Raw genomic sequence first — 19,235 nt, forward strand, 5'->3', positions numbered from 1 at the left:
GGTTCAGGACTCTTAAACCTTTAAAGAACCAAACACAAAACCACAAAGTAGAACTTCAACCTTTAGAAAAATAAGAAACTGATTCCTATTTATGCTGTTACTGTTATGATAAATATGAAGGATTTTTTGGTATAAATAAACCCTAAAACTCGTTTTTTTTAAATATAAACTAAATAGTTTAGATAAGGGTTCACGTGGTTTTCTTTGGATCATCTCAGTAAAGCAAATGTTTAATAGGTTGTTCAATGTCAACAGGGATTATTAAAATATTTAACCATTTGTGGCTCATATCAGACATGAATTAATAAATCTGAATAAATCTGATCTAAAGAAATGATTCTTTGAATCATAAGACGCTGATAAAATCCTTTAATGTGTTCAATTTTAACTTTCTCCATGCTTCTAACTTTATAGTATTCTTCAATAACAATAATTCTTTTTTACCCAGAGAACCACAGTGGAGGTCAAACAGCCGCTTACAGCAGCAGATACCGCGCGCACATCCCATAATATGCTCACTGTCTGATGTACCTGATTTAGAACAACATTTAGCTTTAAATCTGGGATATTTATCTTTTAGTTCTGCAAAAACATCGTCACCGCGTAAATAAATTAATAAGAAACCAATCAACAAAAGGCGCGCGCTGAGTCCACTGAGCATGCGCAGAGGGTTTAAAGTCAGGACAGGTGTGGGTGATTGGAGAGCTGCAGGTGCTGAAAACGACGAGAGCAGAGGAGAGCGCCCCGTTCGACTGGAAAAGGATTCATTTACAAAGTCTTTAAGTGTATTTTATACAGAAATGAATGTGATCCGCTGTAAGGTGAGTCATCTCAACATTAAAGTTCACTTTGAGACATTGTAGGGAGCAAACTAACATGTCTGCGCGCCATTTCTGCTCCAGCTGGTCTTCGCGCTCTTCTTCCTCTCCACGCGCCACACGGTTCAGGGTAAGAAGAAGAAGGTCAGAACGAGAAGGTCTGATTGGAAGGAAGTCCACTTCTCCCGCTCTGTGTGCAGGAACCTGCAGCGTCCAGCATTGCACCGACGCCTCCAGATGCGTCCTTTCTGACGACCAGAGGAGCTGCAAGTGCGCCACCGGGTTCTACTCAGATCGGTGCGACAAAAGTGAGCGGCAGAACTCCAATCCGATCGTGGCTTTACACTCATAATCGGGTTTCTGAGACTTTTAGGGAGTAAAAACCTCAAAGTTTAAAGCACTTAAAATGCGTCAAAGTAAATTCTATTTACTTTAAATTTTCATCTTTTAAAACTTCATTTTCCATGTTCAGTTGTTCCTAAACATTAAATATGTGCAAAAACCAAATCTAAATTAATGTGAAGTTATTTGAGTTTCTGGGCTGCTGTTTGTAAAGTTAGTCAAATATTGACGTTGATGGTTTTGGAAAAATAGTTTTTATTAGTCAAATGCAAATTTTCCGATTTAAAATCATGTAAATGGTAATATATTTGAAAAAAATAAATATTTATTTATTTTTCACATTATTACAATCAGATGATCAACTGCAGCATTAAACAACACAGAATCAATAGAATATTAATAAAATAGATCTGAGTAACGTGAGACAAACAATAAAAAAAATCACAAACGAGGGACGTTTTTAGATTGTTTTTATTTTTGGTTTCTTAAGGAACTTGAATGATTCCAAATATAACTTCAATTTGTTTCTAAATATTCTAAATTTTGGGAGGATCTTCATGGTCTATAAAGAAGTCCGATCTTCTAGTCTATAAGGCGTGACTCGGTTCGGTCCTCGTATCTCCCAAAGAATCATCAGTCAGTTCTTCTCCTGCATGTTCTCCGTGTCCGAACTGAATTCAGGAAACGAGCTTTCAGTTTTTCTGCTGCCTGCAACTCCATCCAAACTGAACAGAAATGGTCTAATGTTTCCTCCTGGGGTTTATTCAAATCATGTTTGTGTAACAAAGAAAAATAATCTATAAAACTTCTCAGTATTCACTGTAAAAAGATTTAACTTTACTGTCACTGTACTTCATTCATGTCAAACTGCATAGAATCGTTGTACTCTCCAAACAACTGTTTACTGTGTTACTATGTTATCTAAAAACATCAAAATCACTTTACTGGACCTACATCTTAAATTATAAATGCGCTAAATTCAAACTCTATTTCTTCTACACTGTAACCGTATTTATGAGACGTCGACCTCAAAGAGATCCTGAACGCGTTTTAATCTGGTTTAATAAAGGTTACTACTAATATTGATGTTTAGTAAAACAGGAAAAATGGATATTTAGGTTGGATCCAATTACGTAATTTGCAAATTAAATGTTTAATTTATAAAATAAAATATTTGCGTTATACGCTAAAGTTTGCAAATTATATTATAAAAATGTAAAACTTTATACTTGAAACTAAAAAAATGTAGTTGGTAAATGTAACATTTATAAATACATGAATTAATTCAAAACAAACATTTTTTATTTTAGCTTTTAAGTAAGTCACTCTGAACCTTTTTTAGACTTTATTTTGTTTGAATGTTATTTTAATGTAAATTATTTTCAAATGTCCTGATTACTTCAGTTTTGTTTTCCTTTCGTCTCGTAAAAAAACTTCAGGCTGGACGAATGTCCATGAAACGCGCTCAACAAATGAAGTTTGATTTGACTTAAAAGATGAAAACATGCATTTGAAAAATGAGAACTTTCTTTTTTCCTCAAATATTACATATCAGACGCGTCGCTTTAGGACCCCAAACGTTTATTCCATCAGTCGTGGTTTTCGTCCTGCAGCTTCTGGTGTTTTCCTTCTCCAGACGCTCACTTCACGGTTCTGTGCGGCCGCGACTTCATGGCCATCCGAGCCTCAGAAGACTTTTTCAGCTACTACAAAGTTCCTCTGGAGTCGCTGCATCTGCCCAACAAGTCGTGCCGCGCCGAGAGGGAGCAGATCGACGGCGCCGCCTTCTACATGTTCAGGGTTTCCAAAGAGAAATACCTGGCATGTGGGGGCCGGCCCCTCCAGGTGAGGCACGTGGGGGCCGGGTCCCTCCAGCTAAACAATGTGGGTCCGGCCCCCTCCGGGTGAGGCACGTGGGGGCCGGCCCCTTTGGGTGAAGCTTGTTGGGGGGCCTGGCCCCTCCAGGTGAGGCACGTGGGGGGCCGGGTCCCTCCAGCTAAACAATGTGGGTGCAGGCCCCTCCAGGTGAGGCATGTGGGTGCAGGCCCCTCCGGGTGAGGCATGTGGGGGCCGGGTCCCTCCAGCTAAACAATGTGGGTGCAGGCCCCTCCAGGTGAGGCATGAGGGGGGTCCGGCCCCTCCGGGTGAAGCTTGTTGGGGGGCCGGCCCCTCCGGGTGAAGCTTGTTGGGGGGGCCGGCCCCTCCAGGTGTGGCACGTGGGGGGGCCGGCCCCTCCAGGTGTGGCACGTGGGGGGGCCGGCCCCTCCAGGTGAGGCATGTGGGGGGGCCGGGCCCCTCGAGGTCAGGCACGTGGAGGGGCCGGCCCCTCCAGGTGAAGCTTGTTGGGGGGCCTGGCCCCTCCAGGTGAGGCACGTGGGGGGGCCGGCCCCTCCAGGTGAAGCACGTGGGGGGGCCGGCCCCTCCAGGTGAGGCACGTGAGGGGGCCGGCCCCTCCAGGTGAAGCCGTTTGCTCTCGTCTGTGATTTTTAAAGCGATTTTATTTCTGCAGAAAAACTCGACTCATTTCCTGTATTCTCTGAGCGTGGAATCGGAGCTCCGCCCCCGTGGGAACATCATCAGAGACCCGGTCTTGAAGATGGACTTCACCTGCGTTTATCCGTACATCCGGAGAGTCTCGCTGCCGTTCCCGGTGACCCCCATCTCCAGGTCAGAGGACACTGAAAGACTCCCTCCTTCGGGATGCTTTGACCCAGTTCGGCTCCCTCCTGCAGTGAGATGGTCATGCACGTGGATGAAATGGACGCCACCATCCAGATGATGCTGTACTCGGACCACACCTACACCGACGCCTTCACGGTCAGCCCGACCATCGAGCTCCGGGAGAAGGTGAGGGACGCAGCGCTGACGTCCTCTGTGGCTTTGAGGGGATATTTTTCTATAAGCTTTCAGAAAGGGGCGACTTTGGAGGAGATGTTGAAGTTCTGCTCGTTCCTCCGGTAACACGACCGCTGTCCTGCAGGTGTTCGTGGAGGTGTCCGTGACCGAGCCCGAGGATTACTTTGTCCTGCGGCTGAACGAGTGCTGGGCCACTCAGTCCCCCCAGCCCAACTCCACCGAGGGCCTGGTGCACAGCCTGATCCAGAACGGGTTTGGATTCTGCTCGTTGGGTCATTCTCTGAATTCATTGCACTTTGGGTTCTCAAGTTACTGGAAATTTACCAAAAAATGTTAAACATTGTGTCAGATGAAGTATTTGAACCTCTGAGAAAATGTTTTCCACTTTAGAGATGAAACCCCCAAAATGATTCCAGGTGAATTTGTCACCGAGGTTTTAATTCAACCCGGCAACGGGACAATCTGACTCTTCGAGATCTCTTTGTCGATCTGCATTAGATTTAGTCATCTGTTACGAGAACATTCTGAGCACCAAATAACAGAGAAAATGTGTTTAGTGGCTGAAGAGCGTCCGACCTTCAGCCCTGAAGATTCAACCCTGTAAGTGTTTGGTCACGGGGTTGAGGATGTGAGCTCAAAGTTACGTCTACGTTAGCCGGACATGGAGATACAGATGAGGAAAACAAGAAATTAGCATTTTTAAAAACGATTGTTTACTTTTTCCAAACAAAAGTAAATCTCATTTCTGCATGTAACAGAGGTGAAAGGTCAAATGTCAATCTGACAACAGAAACTATGAAATATGGATAAGAAAGTAGTTTAATGAGAGCTGGGAAATATCAGTGATGTCACTTCCTGATTGTTGAAGATTTGGACTGAACCATTATTTTATTAAAAGGGGGGATTTATCTGCTGATCATAATTAATGATTAAATGGTGCAATTAGATAAAGATTCAGGTGTTTCTCTTTTTCCATTTAGGTGACATTTGTCTGACCTCCACACCATGAAACGTTCTCAGACTATTTTAGTGCAATCATACACACGGATCTTTCCATTTCTCGTCTTAAAGTGCGTTTTATGGCCTCATTTCTAAGAACATCCAGGAGAACCTGTGGGACCTGAAGTGATTTCAGAGAATCACCTGGTTATAATCTGTCTCCTGGACTCCAGTCACTCCGTCTCCGATCTTCAGGTGTGCAGATGATGAGACGGTGTCGTTCCTCGACGTGGACGACCAGAAGTCTGGACGAAACGGCGAGAGCGCCACGATCCGCTACAGCTTCGACATGTTCCGCTTCGTCACGGAACCGTACGAGCTTTACCTGCACTGCAGCGTGCAGCTGTGCGAGCTGGAAGACCAGACCTCCTGCATCGCCGTCAGTTTCACTCGACGACGAGGATTCTGACTGAATGAGAATCTCTGAACTCATTTCTGGTTTCCTCCAGAGCTGCAACACCATCACTAAGAGGGAAGCGGTGAGGGCGGGTCCCAGCGAGGGCCTGCTGTCGTACGGACCAATCAGGATCGAGATGCCCGACAGACCTCAGTCCAGTGAGCTCCGAGTCTTCCTGCTTCAGCTGCACGTCTCTGAACCGTTTCAGTAAAGGCTTCTCCGTTTCAGGCCTGCTGACGACCGTGGTGCTGCCCGTGGCTGCAGTCTGGGCTCTGGGATTCTTCCTCACCGTCCTCGTCACCGTGGCCAAAGCGGGCAGCAGGCGGATAGCGAAGATGGAGGAGCGCTGACGGCCGTGCGGATGCATACGATTGAATAAAAACTGAGACGTCTTTAGCCGCTCTGGATTTACTGGAAACACAAATCGTTAAGAAATGAAGCAGTTCTGCTGTTTCCACGTTTGAATTTTAGTATAATCATGTGTTTTGATTTAATATGTGAACTAAGTTAACAAAATAATAAAATCTGTGAACTTTAGAGATTCACAGAATCACTGCAGAACTTAGAGGTGGAAAACACAAATCTTAAAATCACTAGAAAGTAGAGAACTCTTTATCCATGGAGCAAACCACTTTACTTAAGGAATCTTGATTATCAAAATCTAGAAAAGACATTCAAAAGTGAGGAAAACGATTACAAAAGCTAAATATTAGTTACTTAAAACTGAATGTCATCCAACCCAATAAGTGTTTTTCTTTAACTTTTTTGTTCCTAGTTGTAGTTTGATTAAAGTGGTTAAATGTAATGAGTGGGAATGACTATTTAGAACAAAGTAAGAACTCAATCTGCAGGTTAATCCACCTTAAATTAATTATCCTCCAATATAAATTTGACTTTTATTGGAACAACAATCCAGAATAATGCTATTAACATTTTGAACTTTAAAATAACATCCTTAACATTGAACCAGAAATTTAAAAGGACATTTGAGTTGTGCTTTTATGCATTTATTTTGGTCTCAAATCAAATATTTTTGGATTTTGTCTGATTTCTATAGTTTTCTAGTTCCTGAGATAAATTCTCCACTGTGGTGATTTTGAGGAAAAGTTTTGAGCTCAAAGTAAAAAAAACCCAAAACTGAAAATGTTTTAAATCTTTTAAGTATCAAATAGTTTGCAGTGTGTAAATTAAAGCGTTTTGTTGAAGTCTTCAAGTCAGATTTTTACATGAATCTTTAATCATATTTATGGTTAAATCAAAGGGTAAAATATTGTAGTTTAAACAGTTTCTTCAATAGTGACGAATTTGAGTTTTTTGTCGTTTTTCTGTCTTATGTCCAAAAGAGGAAACAAAAACCACATTTGAGTTTACTGCGGCAAAAACTTAAAAAACGCTTGAATACAATTAAACTGAACAAAGCACTGTACTGTAAGAGCTAAACACAACAAAACAAATGTAATAAATGAATAAACATAAAAGCAAAAGCATGGAGGTCAGAACATAAAAGAAAACTTTGAGGGTAGAAACATTAAACACAAAACTTTAGTGTAAAATAACAGCAAAAGTGACTAAAAGCTCGATGATAAAAATGAGTCAAGTTTTAAAATAGACATTGAAGATTCTTCTGTCCACTTTTAAAAGCTTCAGAGCACAAATGGAAAAGACTCGATTTCCTTTTAGACCTCAGTACTTGAAGGAGGAGCTGATTAGCTGACCTCAGACTCTGGATGTAATACACTTAACACACAAGACACTTTTTTAAATAAATGGTCTAACATTTAAAAGTCTGAAGTGGATGGAAGGTCATTCCTGTTTGTTTAGTGTGTTTGGCAAAGAGACGCATTTAAAAAAAATCTGTTAAATCAGAGGAAAGTGTATTAATGAACTGAAATGTCTCCAGTGACTCGGGTCTACATTGTTGTTTACAGTTCCAGGTCAGTCTGCTGTCCTACAGGAAGTTTTATTGTGAAAGAACAAGTCTTCAGCTGTAATTTCACACTACAGCCAGCAGATGGCGACATTTCCTGCTGCTCTAGTGTTGGTCAGTTTCGGAGGAGGAGGAGGAGGAGGCGGAGGCGGAGGCGGTCTTCCTCATCGAGGATCCATGAACAATCCTTCATCTGGAGTTCCTGATGCGCCGCCGCGTTGTTGGAAAGATGAAACTTCTATGAGATTTCTTCACTCTGGATCTTTCGTTTCAGCTTCCGGTTGGACTTCATTGGCTGCTTAACTTCCCGCAGACTCTCATAGGAGGATCCTGTCAGCTGGATTTGATCCGCTGATCCACCTTTGTGGGACTGGATGAGCCATGAGGCTGCCGCCCGCGTGCCCGCGCGCAACAGTGGATTTCTAGGATGACAAACGCACTTTAGTGCGCAAACTCCGAGACATTGGAACCCCAGAAATGAGCGCGCGGCCCTGAAGCGTGTGAATACCTGTGAGAGGAGGGCATTGGACTGAAGTTCAGGTGTTGGAGGAAGGTTTTGGTTTCTGGATCTCCATCCGCTCTGTGCGTCATTACGCACACCGGACTCTGGGAAGAGGATGGCAGCCCAGCAGCTCCGGACGCAGATCCTCTTCACGTCTGTGTACTTGTTTGTGTTGAGCAGCACAATGGCAGAAGTTCCCGAGGAGGAAGGCTTCAGCGCTGAGGTACGTTTCAGTCTATAGGAAACTCCTCTTATTTGTCCTTTTCCTTGTTGTTTTCAAACATTTAAGATGTTTCTATGCACCAAAGAGCGTAAGTTATAGTAGTTGGGTCATCCAGTGAGGTGAAAATGTGACCTTAGACCTGAAACATGACAGTAAAAATCAGGGAAACAAAAAAAGAAACCGAACATTTTGACCAAAGTGTGATTTCTACGATTTTAGATAAAATCAAAAGAACAAAATTCAATGTAAATGCAACTTTCTCCATGTGTTCGTGCAGTTTGGAAGGTCTGGAAGAGCGTACCAGCTGGTGATGTTTTGAAGCTCTGCTGTTGATCTGGACAGGTTCTTCCTCCCTGAGGACTCATCCTCCTGTTCACCTCCATCATGGTGCAATTTCACTGTCAGTTTAAAGAATCAAAGAGAAAGCATTTGCCCCCAAACTGAGTCCTTCCTCACTAGTGTCAGCCTGGGTTTGATCTCCATCTCCTCCTGGCTCTGAGTGAAAGGATAAAGCGGCTGGAATGTGGTGAAGTTAATGCGAGCCATCTGGTTGTATCCGCTCGTCTCTCTCTTTAACTCCTCTGATGCTCGTTGGGTCTTCTCAGTGGAAAACCTCTCCTGCTGTTGTCGCTTCATCCTCCAGCCTGAGACGTCTCCTGTCTTCCTGCAGGCGTGGCTCCGTCAGTTTGGCTACCTGTCCCAGGTGAGCAGACAGATGTCCACCATGCAGTCGGCGCAGATCCTGTCCAGAGCCATCGCCGACATGCAGCGCTTCTACGGGCTGGAGGTGACGGGGGAGATGGACCCGGCAACCACGGCGTAAGATCTCCCAGAGAGGAGCTGATCGCTGTCATTCACTAGAAACAGATTCTCTTTGGTTGGATCAAACAATTGGTGACTTATTTGCCAATAAAAGTTCTCTGACGTGTTGGCTCCATCCAAGCATCAGTTTTTGAGAAGTTTGGTCCTGAAAAATGCTTCAGCTTCACCCAAAGGCGATGGTGGTTGTTGAAACAGTTTGAGCTCTTTGCTGATCTGACAGCTGGAGCGGCTGAACATGTGTGCTGCTTCCTGTCATGAGACTGAACACGGCACCAATGATCCCAAATGAAGAGCAGGTGCTGGACGTTTACCGACACTCAGATCTGCAATTCAATTCAATTTCAATTCAATTTTATTTATATAGTCACAGAGGAATTTGCCTCATTGGGCTTCAAAATATGAACTGTAGTTAAAAACTAAGACTAAATAAACTGGTTATCCCTGCCCTTAGACCCTCCCTCCCGGTAAGGAAAAACTCCTAAAAAAACCTGAGTCAGGAAAAAAGAAGAAACCTTAGGGATTCCCACATGAGGGAGAGATCCTATCCCAGGACGGACAGGAGATACCAGAACTATCAAAGAAAGATTAGCTTCTACAACTATGTATCTAAGAGTTCATTCAGATAAAGCTGAGAGACGAGTGATGATGAAGTCCACAGTCAGTTTCGTTCAAGTCATCATAAAACAGGAAATGTAGAGAATAAAGTCTGAGGGAACATTAAATAGAAACGTTTCTAATGTTGTCTATTTACAGAAATAAAGACAACAGACACAGCTAAAAGCTAATAGTGCTAACTTTGTCTAAAGCACGTGTGTCAAAGTCAAGGCCCGGGGGCCGGATAGAATCACCCGGAGGGCCGGATCCGGCCCTCCAGATCATTTTATTTTATTGTTATTAATGACCCGATGTTATCTTGTGCTCATTTCTAACCATTTGTTTAATTTTGACAAAATATATTTTTATGGAGAGTAAAACATTGAACGTTATTTAAGGTTTAAGTTGATTTATTCTGGTTCTCCTGCTCAGATAGAAGAGCTAATAGAGCGTTCAGATGTTGATTTGTGATGCGTGTCTGTCATCACATTCCAGCTCTCTGATTGGACTGTGCTGCTCCTCTCTGATTGGACTGTGCTGCTCCTCTCTGATTGGACCGTGCTGCTCCTCTCTGATTGGACCGTGCTGCTCCTCTCTGATTGGACAGTGCTGCTCCTCTCTGATTGGACAGTCCTGCTCTTCTCTGATTGGACTGTGCTGCTCCTCTCTGATTGGACTGTCCTGCTCCTCTCTGATTGGACCGTGCTGCTCCTCTCTGATTGGACAGCGCTGCTCCGTACCGCGCCTGTCACTCAAAGCCCGACGGATCCGAATGTTCTGTGTTTGCAGAGCCATGCGGCGGCCTCGCTGCGGCCTCCCCGACAGAAGACCTGAGGAGGCCGAGGACAGAGCCAGGAGGAAACGCTACGCGCTGACGGGGCAGCAGTGGGACAAGGATCACATCACCTACAGGTTTCCATAGCAACCGGCGGGAACTGAAGCGTCAGCGTTTGACATTCCTGTAACCGAGGTCTGCTCTGCTTCCAGCATCATGAACCAGAACGTTCCCACCTCGCTGGGAGAGCAGAGGACCTCCGGTGCCATCCGCCGGGCCTTCGACGTCTGGAGGCGGGTCACGCCGCTCACCTTTCAGGAGCTTCCCGCCGCGAACATCAACAGCAGCCAGGCGGAGCTCGGCGACATCCTGCTGCTGTTTGCCTCTGGTTTCCATGGTGATATGTCCCTGTTTGACGGCGAGGGCGGGTCCCTGGCCCACGCGTACTATCCCGGACCGGGGATAGGAGGGGACACGCATTTTGACTCCGACGAGCCGTGGACGCTGGACAGCGAGAACCCGGAGGGTCAGCAGCGTTTTCCTGTGGATCAGACATCAGAAAACCTCCAAACCTCCGACTGACGCGAACGTTTGTCCTCTCTGCTGCAGGTATCGACCTCTTCCTGGTGGCGGTTCACGAGCTGGGTCACGCTTTGGGCCTGCAGCACTCGGATAACCCCGACGCCATGATGGCTCCGTTTTACCAGTGGATTCACCCGCAGAACTTCTCTCTGCATGAGGACGACGTCACAGGAATACAGTACATTTATGGTGAGGCTCAAGAACGGCTGAAGACCTTCTGGTCATTCTTGATCTGTGTCAAAACATTCAGTTTTTTATTATGATGATGCTGTTTTTAGCCCCAAAAAAAACAACAAAAAAAGTCATTTTCTAGGACCTAGTTTCTGCAGAGCGGCAGGATTTCATTAGAAATTCACCTCTGACTTTTGGGGAGCACTGTTGACACACAGAAACCCCACCCCACTCCCCGTCGCCCATCTGTTTACACTCCCCCACTAGCTTACAGCCCTCACACACCAACATAACATTAGTGGAGCAGCATAAATGGCGAGCGATACCAGAGCTGTCCATCCGTCCGGTTCTGATCCAGATTCCAGCTCGGACCAGGACGACAAAGACGTTCGTGGATCTGTCTGCGTGGAGGGATTCAGGGAGCGCGGCGTGTCGTCTACTTTACAAATACCATCTATATCCATCATTTTTTTTGTCTGCTTCTGATTCACAACAATTTGAATAAATACAAAATTAGAATTACAATTTTTTTACTTACTTTTATTCAGTAAACAGCCTCAAGAACGTGTTAAAAAAGTTTTTTTCATTAAAGTAGCTTTTTTAAGTACGACAGCTGACAAACACATTTTTTTAAAATTACAACTTTAAAGAGGTCCTACCATGAAAATTCAACTTTGAGGTTTTAAATACATTCTACTGTTCATTCCTCACTATAAAGAACCCAGAAGGATCATTTTGATCCATTCATGCATTTAAGAGTCTTCTTTTCCTTTCGGCTTTTCCCTTCAGGGGTCGCCACAGCGAATCAGTTTCCTCCATCTAAGCCTGTCTTCAGCATCCTCCACTCTAACACCAGCCACCTTCATGTCTTCATTCACTGCATCCATAAACCTCCTCTTTGGTCTTCCTCTAGACCTCTTTCCTGCAGCTCTAGACTCAGCATCCTTCTACCAATATATTCACTGTCTCTCCTCTGAACATGTCCAAACCATCTCAGTCTGGCCTCTCTGACTTTATCTCCAAAACCTCTAACATGTGCTGTCCCTCTGATGTATTCATTCCTGATCCTATCCATCCTGGTCACTCCCAAAGAGAACCTCAGCATCTTCATCTCTGCTACCTCCAGCTCTGCTTCCTGTCTTTTCTTCAGTCCCACTGTTTCTAGTCCAAACAACATGGCTGGTCTCACCACAGTCTTGTACACCTTTCCTTTCATTTGTGCTGAAACTCTTCTGTCACACATCACACCTGACACTTTTCTCCACCCATTCCAACCTGCTTGCACTCTCCTCTTCACTTCTTTTCCACACTCTCCATTACTCTGTACTGTTGACCCTAAATACTTAAACTCCTCCACCTTCTTTATCTCTTCTCCCTGTAACCTCACTCTTCCACTCTGGTTCCTCTCATTCACACACATGTACTCTGTCTTACTGCGGCTAACCTTCATTCCTCTCCTTTCCAGGGCAAACCTCCACCTCTCTAACTCCACCTCCACCTGTTCCCTGCTCTCACTACAAATCACAATATCATCTGCAAACATCATAGTCCATGGTGATTCCTGTCTAACCTCATCCGTCAGTCTGTCCATCACCATTGCAAACAGGAAGGGGCTCAGAGCTGATCCCTGATGTAATCCCACCTCCACCTTGAACTCCTCTGTCACCCCTACAGCACACCTCACCACTGTCTTACAGCCCTCATACATGTCCTGCACTGCTCGGACATACTTCTCTGTCACTCCAGACTTCCTCATACAATACCATAGTTCCTCTCTGGGCACTCTGTCATAAGCTTTCTCCAGATCTACAAAGACACAGTGGAGCTCTCTCTGACCTTCTCTGTACTTCTCTATCAACATCCTCAAAGCAAATGTTGCATCTGTAGTGCTCTTTCTTGGCATGAAACCATAAAGAGTAATCCTCTAAAAACCTGCAGCAGCCCCTCCCATACCCCCAAAAACGAGCAGGTTCTCAAGTGATGATGTCACAGAGTGAGAACCGCCCCTTTTAGGAAGAGTCTGCTCTGATAGCTCCGCCCCCAGGCTAACACCAACACCCAATTTCTCCACAGAGCTAGCGGTGATCATTAAAAAAACTTTCATCTTAGATGCAGAATACCGGATATCTTCCCGTGTGTCTTCAGTAAATTCCTGCTCAGTTTGTTACTTTAGACGCGGGGCTCCTTTAAGACCCCCCCCCCACACCCCTAGATAGCAATTGGTGAGCACCAAAAAGTTACTGTTAAGTACAGGACAGTAAATAGTGCGCACCATATAACAACTGGGGCACAAAATAGTCATTGTTGCCTTAAGCATCACTTTAGTCTTGTTAGCAATAACACTCGTCGTATTTAAGCAGAAAGTACATCAAATCTGCTTTTCTCTGAATTTTCTACATGAGGATTTTTGATGCATTAAAATATTTCCTGTCACATAAATATGTATTCAACCTCAACAAATAAATCCTTGTTAGCGTTCTCTAACAAAGCTTCTCATGTTTGTACTTTAGCAACAGTCACTACATTAGAAAAGTAAAAGGCTCATTTTTATAGTTTTGGCTTCATGCTGAAGCAGGTTTTTCTTCAGATTAGAGGGCAGAACGTCAGCTGTGATGTGAGGTTATATCATGCTGGAATCCTCGTTCTGATGAAAGGATGGTGAAGGCTTCACAGGAAGCATTGTGCTCAGACTTGTGGAGCTGACAGGGAGCAGCACGTCACGCATGTCGCTATCGTGCACTCATCTCTTCTGGCTGAATGGAGCCATTATTGAGTCACACTCCGCATATTTCTGCACAAGTATCTATGTGTGCATTCCAGTTTTCAAATCTTTCTGTCATTAAACCTAAACTGGGGTTTTCCATAAGGGGTCGTGTGTGTTTTTCCAGGCTTGTCTACCCTCAAATTTAGGGTCCCAAAACAAACAACCCTGTGATCCAGTTCAACAGGGGCGTGTTTGATTGTAGTCTTCAGCCTGTCTCTCCACAGATGAGGCTCATTGATATGCCCACAGCTGCAGAGTTAAACTCGGCTTTGACAGAGCAGATCTCCTCTCTCTGCTGTAAACACTGACCCAAATATTTAGCTTGAAATGACACAGTTGGTTCCTTATTAAACAGATCTGAAGCAGCATGTTGAAGGAGACGACCCCGGAGACGGCCAAGCTTCCAGATCAATGTTTGGGCTTTTACCTGATCTTTTTATGGGAGTTTTTACAGGAGAAGTACCGACTTTTACGTTTTTTCTTTGACAGTTTCTGATTATTTAAGCCACATGTGTCAAAGTCGAGGCCAGATCTTTTTTTACATTTTTTAGGATATTTTGAAGTTTAGCTAATATTTCAGCTACATGCTAGCTGTTTTTGCTAACTTTTTTTTCTTTTCTTTTTTTAGTTTTTTAGGCTAATTTAGCTAACATTATCACAGGTAATGTGATATATATCTAGTTCATAATTATGCTCAAACATTATGGTTTTAAAGTTTTCAAATGTTTACAAATGTTTCTCCCGTTCGGTCTGAGGTGTGTTGAGGGTTTTGACCCCCGTGTGATTGAGTTCGACACTCCTGCTTTAAATGATCCTGGGAGATCCGTCCTGAGGGTCTGATTCTCCTCATTACTGAGCCAGAGGGTAACGTGGAGGTTTTGATGCTACTCGGAGTAATTCTTTCACGCCTCCACACTTCTGTAGTGACAGCTCCACAAATGCAGGACGATCTGCTCCCCATGACAGAAACTTCACTTTAAAACTCGTTGATTTGTTTCTTAGTCCATATTACATTCTCATTAAACTCATTTAGTCTCATTATTAGATATTTCAGCCTAATTTCATCCCACAGACTTTTATTTTGTGTGTGTGAAGCATTCACACTATAGAGATTCTCAGTACGACTCCACGACTGAACATCAAACATCATCTTCAGCGACCACATTCAGCAGGAAGCCTTCACACTAGCATCATCACAGTTAATGCAGCTCCTCTAGTTTATTTATTCACATCATTTGGTGAATAATTTGTAATTTATGGTTTGTTGCTCCAAAGTTTGGAAAGTTTATTGGATGTAATAACTGATCAAACCTCCAAATATTTCATGATTTCTCTTTATGGTTTCCAAACTGCTTTTTGTTCTGTCTTAAAAATAAGTAACAAAAGGAAACAAAGAGAAAAACCTTTATTAGATCAACAGAACCGGACAGTGGACAGAAAAAACGACTTCCAGAAACATTAGGTGAACGGGAGGTTTGCTCAGAAAGGTTTTCCTCCACAGGGGAAGTTTCCCGCTCATCCTGAGTGGAAATCTGTTCAGGATGATCACAAGAAGTCGCACTAATATCACACCAGCTGCCCTGGATTTACATGTTTGTTCGTGGAAGTGTGACTCCACTGTGACAGAGAAGACATTGAAGGACAACAATGCACATTTGTCTCCGGAGAAAACAGTATTGATGACCTCGATGACAGTTATGACTCCGTTAAAAATAGACGACTGCAGAGACGATGGACGCGTCCCGTGAGCGGCGGACCCACAACCTTTTGTTGCATCAAAAATATCCAGACCTCTCGGGGACTTTTAATGACCCCGAGACCGTTTATAAAAAGACTAATGTGTAGTTAAAGCAGAGCGTCAGACGCAGCAAAGACTTCAGATTTAAGAAACCCGTTCAAAGATGGCTACAGTGGGAAAAAGAATTGTCTGCTCTCTGATTGCTTTGAGTTCTTGGCCTGAATCTTTTCCTCCAAAATATTTTTGCCGTGAGGGAAACGCGATCCATCAGCTGTCCACACTCATTATGTAACGGCCTGCATCTGTGTGTTTTTGATCTCCAAGCAACCAGCAGCAGATTTTTCCAGAGAGCTGCAGTGACAGTCAGTTCTATTCGCTCACGGTCGCCGCAGAACGGAGCTCAGATCTCCAGAAGATTTGTTTGTCCAGCTCCAGTTGTCAGCTGTAAAACGTGACCCTGGTTCACACAGTTCTGTTGGTTTCCAAATGTCTGAATGGATAAAAATATATTTGAAATCCAGCATGTCCAAAGCCCGGCCCGAGTTCAGATTTCCAAGAGAACTTCTTCTATGGGATTAACATGCAGCGTTTTGTAAAAACTAGATGTACGATTTCTTGATTGAAGCTAAATGATATTTTAATTAAGGCTGTGAAAGTTAACTCGTTAACGCACGCGATTAATCAAATCGCGATTAATGTGTTAATCTGTATTAACGCCCTCAGGCGTCCTGACGTCAGCTGTGAGATCAGCGTCATAAAGCTCCGTCTGAATTAAAGAATAACATGACATTTATTTGTAGAGATTTTAGACAAAAGAGATCTTTTACTTCAATAAATGAGGCAGAAGACGAGAGTTGATCCGACGAGAGATCCGCTGTGGTGGGCGGAGCCAAATAAAGCTGTCTGCTATTAGAAATCCAACATTGAGGAAACCGATCATTGTCCCACATGAAATTTCTGCAACAACGAGCATCAGTGTTGTCTAAAACTTGTGGAAACTCTGCGGTTCACCACAAAAGACCCGCCCACCGCCGCTGTTACGAGCGGCGAGCAGTTCAGAGTGGACAGACACGCCCCCACCTGTGAGCAGATTCCAGCTGAGCCGACCTGAGATCCACCTGGGTCAAACGTCTACCAAAAATAAGACAAATGTTTGAGAAAAAAGAAAAAGAAAAATGGGAAAATGGACAGCAGCTCTCTGAGGAGAGAATTCTTATTTCTGATAGTTGAGGCTCCAAAGGGTTAAAATAAACGTTCTAAATGTACAATTGTGCACGTGACTTCATAAGTGACTGGAAAATTCTGACTAAAAAAAGAAAAAAATAATCACAATTAATTTCTCCAGGTTTCTGATTATTTAGTTACATTTTTGAATCCGTTGTAAACCTGTAGCAACACTTTTTTGTTTCTCACTCATTTCTAAAATGTTAACTGTAGATAAGAAAGAAATAAATCTGTTCAGAAGACATGCGACCTGCAGCAAAACATTGCAAAAACATTACTAATTCATTTTAATTTTAGTAAAAACATATTTAGATGTTTTTGTTGTTTTTGTGAAGAAATAAAAACCATACAGTTGGAAGAAAATGTTCATTAAAAGTTAATTTGCTTGTAATGTTAGTGAAATAGTTCAAATGTTTGGCCAAAACGTTTTTGACTGATTGATTTATTTCAAGCAGAGTTTGTGAAAAATACAGGACAAAAACACAATTATTTCAAACTCATTCCAAAAATAATGAAATGCATTCATTAGAAAATAGAAAACAAAAACACTTATGTCACATTTGATTCATTGAAGATGGTCATTATTAACTAAGGTCAGTAGAGTTTGATTGGTTGATTGAAAGGAGTGAAGAAGTGAATTCATGTAATCCCACCCCTAGTGTGTAACCGCCGCCCTCTTCCTGGTTTCAGGTCCTCCTCTCATCACAGAAGCCCCGCCCACTTCTCCTCCGGCGCTTGACGACCGTCCCATCGATGACGTCACCCCTTCCTCGTCCCTCCCTCCTGAATCTGAACCCACGTCTTCCTTCACCTCCCCCTCCCCCCCCGACTTGACCACCGAGGGCAACATGGACCCCCCTGGCCCGCCTGAGCCAAGCCCCACCCTACTTCCCACCGTGGCCACGCCCACCCCCACCAACTCCCAGCCAGTTACCCCGCCCATAAGGAAAGAGACCCCGCCTCCACCCAGGCAGCCGAAGCGGCCGGACAACCGCCCCCCCGACATCTGCGAGGGGGACTTTGACACGGTCACCATGCTGAGGGGGGAGATGTTCGTCTTTAAGGTGAGATCTTTAATTGAATCCTTCCTCTCTCCTTGTTTACATTAAAAGGGGGTCATCTGGACCCATGAGACGGGGCGCTGAACTTTTTTATCATTGATTGTCGATCTTTACTGGTGTCCAATGACAGACATGAAGTCTTGTCCACCTTTATGGAAGGACTAACACCTCAATGTGAGGGCGGGTCATCTGGACCCCGAGAGAGACCACGGGGGTTAAAAGAAACGAGGTGCGTTCCAGGAACGAGAACAGTTGGTTTAGTGTAAGATAACTGACAGGTTTTCATTGTTATCTGCTTATTATCAAATGGTGTTATCTGAATGAACTCTTAGATACGTAGTTGTAGAAGCTAATCTTTCTTTAACTGTTCTGGTATCTCCTGTCCGTCCTGGGATAGGATCTCTCCTTCATGTGGGAATCCCTAAGGTTTCTTCTTTTTTCCCGACTCAGGTTTTTTAGGAGTTTTTCCTTACCGGGAGGGAGGGTCTAAGGGCGGGGATAACCAGTTTATTTATGGCTACTGACTGCAAGGACCATATTGTTTTTGCTTTAACATTCTATCTTTCTGCGCCTTTGAGCCAAAATTTCACCCCCGCCACATGAACGAAAACTACCTCAAAATTTTATCACACCTAGGGAAAATTGAAAATGAATTTTTGGCATGTTGCTCGTGACCCCGCCCCAAAACGATGACATCACAGCAAGCCTTTTCGTAAAAAAAATGAATGGGCCAAAAATCGCCTATGGGGCCAAAAAAAAATATTTCGAAATACGCAAACAAAAGCCCATGACACGTGTCAGGGATAAGCCCTGGAACATTTGAAATTATTATGGGATGGCCACACGACCTACAGCTTGGTGGCCATCTTGCACCGAAATCTGAGAAATGGCGATTTTCACGATTTTCAACAATATGGGAAAACTGAACTGATTTTTTACGAAATTTGAGTATCATGGCGGGAGTCTACAACGACCCTGGAAGTTTCATTGACCTTTGACCTTGGGAAGATGCCGCCATCTTGAAATGTTGAAAAAAAGCACTTTTACTCAAAGCTACAAAAAGAAATACCTCCTAGGGGGTTTTATTGATTGTTATGTCACATCATCGGCCATAAATGGGAATCTACTGTGAGAAAAATGTTGCAATTAGAAGTTGTAGAATTTGAATGGCGTGCGCGTGGCAAGGTCATAACCACCACGGTTTTAGCTAGCTCGCACATTTTTTGGCCGATTTGCGCAAAAAGGGTATTCGCGCGTGCGGAGGCTCAAGTTGAACGAAACGACGTAACTTTCTAAACCGTAATGCGTAAAATGCGGCCCTGGTACGCAAAAAAACGTTGCAAAAAAAACTTCTGACTCAGCAAAATCAAAAAAAAGTTCGCAATTCGCAAACGAAACAAACATAGCTTTACTGGAAATATCCATGGCTAAATTTTACAT

At 43.8% G+C, this 19,235-nt stretch overlaps 2 protein-coding genes across 3 annotated transcripts in view; both read left to right on the top strand.

Annotated features, from left to right (window-relative positions):
- Positions 1–663: 663 nt before the first annotated feature.
- Positions 664–5,808, top strand: zpd (zona pellucida glycoprotein d). The gene is made up of 10 exons (XM_024282431.2): positions 664–821; positions 903–948; positions 1,019–1,126; positions 2,797–3,005; positions 3,670–3,827; positions 3,893–4,007; positions 4,141–4,268; positions 5,211–5,394; positions 5,465–5,570; positions 5,641–5,808. The coding sequence occupies exons 1-10, from the start codon at positions 801–803 to the stop codon at positions 5,760–5,762; spliced, it is 1,197 nt and encodes a 398-aa protein (XP_024138199.1). The 5' UTR covers positions 664–800; the 3' UTR covers positions 5,763–5,808.
- A 135-nt stretch (positions 5,809–5,943) lies between these two features.
- LOC112152691 (matrix metalloproteinase-15) overlaps positions 5,944–19,235 on the top strand; it is a 25,397-nt gene continuing 12,105 nt past the window's right edge. The window contains exons 1-6 of one of the 2 annotated variants that reach the window (XM_024282429.1): positions 5,944–8,064; positions 8,735–8,883; positions 10,270–10,392; positions 10,468–10,781; positions 10,865–11,026; positions 17,425–17,798. In XM_024282429.1, coding sequence (XP_024138197.1) covers positions 7,957–8,064; positions 8,735–8,883; positions 10,270–10,392; positions 10,468–10,781; positions 10,865–11,026; positions 17,425–17,798 — 1,230 coding nt within the window. In that variant the 5' untranslated portion in view covers positions 5,944–7,956. The remainder of the gene's footprint in view (positions 8,065–8,734; positions 8,884–10,269; positions 10,393–10,467; positions 10,782–10,864; positions 11,027–17,424; positions 17,799–19,235) is intronic. The other variant, XM_024282430.1, reaches the window with a different exon arrangement.

This window comes from Oryzias melastigma, linkage group LG6, assembly GCF_002922805.2.
Source record: "Oryzias melastigma strain HK-1 linkage group LG6, ASM292280v2, whole genome shotgun sequence".
In the NCBI taxonomy this organism is placed as follows: domain Eukaryota; kingdom Metazoa; phylum Chordata; class Actinopteri; order Beloniformes; family Adrianichthyidae; genus Oryzias; species Oryzias melastigma.